This window comes from Etheostoma cragini, unplaced genomic scaffold, assembly GCF_013103735.1.
Source record: "Etheostoma cragini isolate CJK2018 unplaced genomic scaffold, CSU_Ecrag_1.0 ScbMSFa_733, whole genome shotgun sequence".
Taxonomy (NCBI): Eukaryota; Metazoa; Chordata; class Actinopteri; order Perciformes; family Percidae; genus Etheostoma; species Etheostoma cragini.
Genome location: NW_023269354.1, coordinates 1 through 6803, shown reverse-complemented (window position 1 = coordinate 6803; position 6803 = coordinate 1). Strand labels below are relative to the sequence as shown.

General features: G+C 42.5%; 1 protein-coding gene across 1 annotated transcript; it reads right to left on the bottom strand.

The window, feature by feature from the left end:
• Positions 1–4898: 4898 nt before the first annotated feature.
• Positions 4899–6796, bottom strand: LOC117941433 (tripartite motif-containing protein 16-like protein; the record flags this gene model as incomplete). Its single annotated transcript, XM_034866456.1, has 2 exons — positions 4899–4912; positions 5967–6796. A coding segment is annotated over one exon (726 nt), but the record flags the coding sequence as incomplete, so codon positions are not given.
• Between the last annotated feature and the right edge of the window lie 7 nt (positions 6797–6803).

Sequence of the window (6803 nt, the reverse complement as noted above, 5' to 3'; positions counted from 1 at the left end):
CAGGTGACACGAGGGACAGGTGACATGAGGGTCAGGTGACAAAAGGTCAGGTGACACGAGGGACAGGTGACACGAGGGTCAGGTGACACGAGGGACAGGTGACACGAGGGTCAGGTGACTCGAGGGACAGGTGACACTGCAAATGGAAGTGTTTTTGAAATAGTATTGAGTAAAAGTTGACATATTCCAGTCTCTGATTATCATCAACATCCATTCCTTTAGTTTTAGTCTCAATAATTCCTAATTTCTGCTTTTCTAACTCAAACATTAGGTATAATTTCCTATAAATGAGGTTTATTGACCATAAATTCCAAAAATAACTGTAAAACAAAAGTTAATAAGTTACGTAGGGGTTAAAAAACATCAAATGTGACAAACACTGAAAAAAGTGTTGATTTTGAAAGGAGGACAACACAAGGTTTAATGTCTGATCTTTCTTCTTCATTGGTGCACTCTGTGTAGAACTGCTTTGCCAACCATGCGAGTGATCTCTACCTTTGTGTCAAAGCTGAATAGTTTTAAAACTGGAACACAAACCAACGACCTTGTGAGCGTTTTTCAAAGGTTAATGTGATTGTTTCCACTATAATCACCCATTATAATTCAATCCATGAAGAAGACATGAGGACGACATGAAGACGACATGAGGATAACATGAGGGCAACATGAGGACAACGTGGGGACAACATGAGGGCAACATGTAAACAACATGAGGACAACATGAAGACAACATGAGGACAACATGAGGGCTACATGAGGAAAACATGAAGACATGAGGGCAACATGGGGACAACATGAGGACAACATGAAGACAACATGAGGACAACATGAGGGCTACATGAGGACAACATGAGGACTACATGAGGGCTACATGAGGGCTACATGAGGAAAACATGAAGACATGAGGGCAACATGGGGACAACATGAGGACAACATGAAGACAACATGAAGACAACAAAAAGACAACATCGGGACAACATGAGGACAACATGAAGACACAATGAAGACAACATGAAGGCAACATGAAGGCCACATGAGGACAACATGAAGGCAACATGAAGACAACATAAGGGCAAAAAGAAGACAACATGAGGACAACATGAAGACAACATGAAGACAACATGGGGACAACATGAAGACAACATGGGGACAACATGAAGACAACATGGGGACTACACAAGGGCAACACCAGGGTTGTGCGTTTCCCGTGTCTTCGTGCACCGACCCCCCCCCCCGATGCTCCCAGGTTAAGGTCTGAAGGTGAAACCTTGCCGAGAGACGGCCGTTGGACAGACGTCTGAACGCAGCGTGAAGGACGGATTCCCAGGGTTGATCTGCCTTCGAGGGGGCCCTGGGACAACCGAGCCTTTTGGTTTGGTTTGATTTCTGCTGCTTTGGATCTGAATTAGCAGAAAAATGTGTTCATGTGGTGCAGTTGTGCATGAGTGAAATGAAAGCAAGACACAGGAAGAAGACGCTATCAAAGCCATGCGTGATAAATGAAGTTTGCTTCCTTTTTTCCGTTTAACCAATATTTTCGGGAGCCACCGTTTTCAACATTTGAACGTATCCTACGACAAATCCTAGAGTGTTTGTTCCTGTGTTTGTGGCGAGAGACTGTGAGCTGTTTCTACCCGAGTGTGATTAATTATATTCGATTGAAGAGCGTAACAATCCGGAGCTCACTGTGGAAGTACCTGTCAGGCTCAGATAAGCATTAAGAATAAAAAGCAGCATGGAGAGAGTAAAGAGGAAGTACACAGAGAGTGAAGGAGAGGGAGAGGAGGAGAAATGATGTTGCACATGTTGTTGTTCCTCATCGCCACACAGCTTCAGTTAGAGATGAAGAAATGCTCAACGTGGAGGTTCTAATGAAGGTTGATTTGGGATCTGATACGCCTGAGAAACCCGTCGGCCCTGTTGGATGTTGGAAAAATAATAACTGTCTGAGCAATAGACCTTCCTCCACAGCACTGCGGTTGGGAGATAAACCTGCTCTGGTTTATCGGCGTTTCACCCTGCAGAGATCTGAGGACCAGGTAACCATAGTCCTCAGAAATCCAATTCCATTTTATTTATAGTACCAGTTCAGAGGAGACTGATAGCTGAAGACTCTGGTCTCCAAACCCAGACTAGGAGCTAGTCCCACAGGAGAGGAGCCTGATAGCTGAAAGCTCTGGTCCCTAGACCCAGACTGGGAGCTGGTCTCACAGGAGAGGAGCCCGATAGCTGAAGGCTCTGACTCCGGACCCAGACTGGGAGCTGGTCTCACAGGAGAGGAGCCTGATAGCTGAAGGCTCTGGCTCCCATTCAACTTTTAGAGACTCTAGGAACCACAAGTAACCATGTGCTCTAGTGGGACAATAAGGAACTAAGAGCTCTTCAAGATAAGATGGTGCTAGACCATCTAGAGCTTTGTAGTTCAGGAGAAGGATATTAAACTCAATCCTGGATTTTACAGGAAGCTACTGCAGAGAAGCTAAAACAGCAGAAATATGATCTCTTTTCTTAGTTCCTATCAGAACACGTGCTGCAGCATTCTGGATCAGCTGGAGAGGCTTAAGGGACTTATTGGAGCATCGTGACAATAAGGAATTACAGTAGTCCAGCCTGGGAGTACCAAATGCATGGACTAGACTTTCACAACGTTCTGAGACAGGATGTTCCTAATTTTGGCGCTGATACAAAGATGAAAAACTGTGTTTCTAGAGTTTTGTTTTAGAGGCATTAAAGGATGTATCCTGATCAAAAACAACTCCTAGATTTCTGACAGTAATGCTCGAGGCCAGGGCAACACCATCTATATAGTAGCTTGAGATTAGTTTACACCCCCCCCCCAGGCTAGAGTTGATTAAAAAGAGGAATAAAAAAAACTACACCCCTGCCAAGTCTTCTCAAGACAAACAAATAGCACCAAAAACCTTCAGTGTCCTTGTTGTCTTTACAAGTTAGTTGCAGAAGTCTGCTTTTCTCCAGCACGCACACGCACGCACATGCACGCATGCACACACACACACGCACACACATGCACGCCCTCGTGGCTGTCAAATGTGAGCAGCCGAAGCAGAGCAGCGTACACGGAGATGATTGCTGCTGTTATCAGTGTTGAAACAGACAAATCAATCTCGCCTGACAACCACACAATTAGCCGCTTTATTAGCCTGTGTGTAGCCCATCTCATATGGAGAGGGGGAGTCAAGTACCCGCAAACAAATGTTCCTGTGTGTGCGCGCTTGTGTGTGTGTGTGTGTGTGTGTGTGTGTGAGAGAGTGGCGACAGGGGTGAAGATTAATTGGACTGATTAACACTGGGAGTTACAGAGAGGATCAGCGTTCTCGCTGCATATCTCACTTGTTGACCGTAATGAGGGCGGCAGGTTCCTTCGGTCCCTCATTGGAACTGAAGGACACACAGACACACACAAATATATGACATATATGAGGTATTTTATTTGTATGGTAATTTACATATATTATATGTAAATTAACGGAACAGGAAACAACACCAGGAACAGGACAAAAAGATCTGAAAAGAGACGAGGGAAGTACAGACATTAAATACACAAGGTAACGAGGTGATGAGGTGATGAGGTAACGAGGGGCAGGTGACAAGAGTGCAGGAAGGCAGGTGGAAAACATCAGGTAATCACAAGAGAGGGAAGACACAGGAAGTAGAACTAAAAGCAGGACGAGACAAAAAACAGACTTCAAAATAAAATCTATAGACACTCAGGGGAACACAGGACAGGACCAACAACACAATATATTTACATATATTATATGTAAATTACCATATAACACATATAAATAACACCTCTCTGCTAAATAACACTAGTAACTGACGAATTACAAAAAGATCTTAAAACTAATTAGTTTTTTTTTACAATCACTTTGGCTCTGATTTCAGAACCTTGACGTCATTTTTCCAAACTAGACACATAACTCACAACAAATCAAAATGCAAATTTTTTCAAAACTTTTACACTTGTGTCAGTTGCTTGGATACAATAAACATAGGGCTAAGATCATGTGTTCATTTAACAAAGATCACTTGTTCAGTATGACTCAACTTATCAAACTACTACAACTACTTCAAAAAGCAATTCACACGTTACATTTCAGATGCTTGTCTCTTCATTTCATAACAGTGATCTTACTATCAATTGATACAACGACTCAAAATGATAAGTGACTTTTGTTTTACTCTAAATACATAGTTGTATGAAGACAGACAATATTTCATGTTTAGATCATGAAAGTCTCAAGATACCAAGATTCCTTGTCACCAATTAGCGTGGAGCATTAACCAGTTAGACTCTATTATCTATGGATGTCATATTTCATCATTCTTTACTGTAATATACTCCTGTTCAGACACTGTTTCTATGGTCCCATGTTTTGGTGATGCAGAACGAAAGAGGACCCAAAAGCGGACCAGGTGAGAGCTTCAAATAAGCTTTATTAACAAAACACACAGTCCAATGAACACGGGATCCAACAGAAAGCCCAAAAATATCCCAAAACTCCCAAAAAAGGTCCAGGGAAAAGAAATACAAAAACAGGGAACAAAGGCAGGGAAAAACTCACGGTGAGAGAAGTCCAAAGGAACAGGAAACAACACCAGGAACAGGACAAAATGATCTGAAAAGAGACGAGGGAAGTACAGACATTAAATACACAAGGTAACGAGGTGATGAGGTGATGAGGTAACGAGGGGCAGGTGACAAGAGTGCAGGAAGGCAGGTGGAAAACATCAGGTAATCACAAGAGAGGGAAGACACAGGAAGTAGAACTAAAAGCAGGACGAGACAAAAAACAGACTTCAAAATAAAATCTATAGACACTCAGGGGAACACAGGACAGGACCAACAACACAAGACCAGGGAGGACACTAGGACACAAACACAAGAAAACTCTGCTCATTTCTCTGTGATGGAGTAGTTTTGGTGTAATATTCACTAACTTAGTACAAAGAGGAAATGTCTGTTAAAAACAACAAGTGATAGAAAACTCTGCTCATTTCCCTGTGACGGACCAGTTTTGGTGTAATATTCACTAACTCAGTACAAAGAGGAAATGTCTGTAAAAAGCAACAAGTGATAGAAAACTCTGCTTATTTCTCTGGCATGAAGCAGTTTCACTGAGGAGAGATGGAAGGACAGAGACTGGCTGACTCTAATCATGAACACTGGACTTGGTGGTGCTTCAGTTCTACTCTCATATCACTTTACCATTTCCTCCGTCAGCTGTGTATAAAACCCTGAAATGAAGACAGGAAGAAAAGATTGCAGTTGGTTCACACATCCCATCAGTAGAGTCTGTTAAAAGACTCTCGTTCAATAGTTTCATCAACACATTCACTTCATTCACAATCACGTAGTTAGAACCACCGTCTCAGCTATGTAGGAGAGGAGAATGACTTAATGATTATGATTATGATAACAACATCTGGTCCAACAAACTAATACATGTAAATCTAGATTTCTTTCCAAATGTTCACAAAGGGGACAGCGTGTGCAGGATAAAGGAGGTCTGCTGGTTGAGTAGGGCTGGGCGAGAACCAGATATCACGATATTCCTGATCAAATACCTTGATATCGATATCGCAGCAAGGTTCTATGGTTGGACAATTGGTTCTTTAACAAAATATCTTCACACTTACATTTTAGATAAATAATCATCAGTAAAGTTAGGGAAAAGGCAAATAATAGAACATCTGGAACAGCCTGGTTAAGTACAGGAAATGAAACTCATTTTCTACGTCATGTAAGCAACACAAATAATCTTTAAACACAACTAAAAGATGTCAAAGGATATCCCATAATGTTTGATTGACAGCTGATCTCTGAGCAGTGAAGAAAAGCCTCAACAATCAGCTCTCAGGAGTAACCATGGAGACTCAATAAGTGTCAACAAATGTTAAAAAAGCAGAAAACAATAATGAAAACCAACACAAAACGTGGAAACAAGTGAAAAACATGAAAAATAGAATGACAACAATCAGCTGTCAGCAACAAACATGGAGACTAAATAAGTCAAAGAGTTTATTTTAACCCTTAAATGACTTCTGTCTATTTCACTTTACGCAACTCAGCAGAGGCTCCATACCAATCAAACCCTAGTCCAGCATAGAGGGGCTGAGTGAACGTGGTCTGGACTCTGTGGAGGAGAGTCATGGTTTTTTTAGAGACACTGTAGAAGGACAGAATACCTGCACTGTGATCCAGGTACACTCCTAGTCTGGAGGACTCAGGACCTAAGATGCGAATTTGGACTTTGTTTGACCAAAATGTATAACTGTTGTAGTTACATTCTAACGCCCAAGATTTGTCATTTCGTCCAAATTCACATTTGTACGACCTCCCCGCTCTCCTGATATTCTTGTATGTGACTGCTACATAAACTCCCCCACTCCTCTCCACCTCCCAGTAACAACGTCCAGTCAGACTCTCTCTACTCAGGACCTGCCACTCTTCAATGAATCTGTCTGGGTGACTAGAATGAGACTGTCGATGTCTCATTAACGTTGCTTTCCTGTTCCCCTCAGATAATAACAGCTTTGTGTGTGCTGTGATTGGATTCAGTGTGATTTCACGTGAATATTGTAAGAATCCACCTCTGGTCTTGGGCTCTGGTTGGGGCAGTAAAACGTCCACTTCAGTCCCTGTCAGTGAGACGGTTGTCCACTTGTCTCTCAGGACGTCCTGTAGTTGATCTCTGAGCGCCGACACGGCCGCTGTCACGTCCTCAAAGCCGCTCAGAGGACGGATCTGGATGCTGCATGCTGATTGGCTGAGTGGTGCC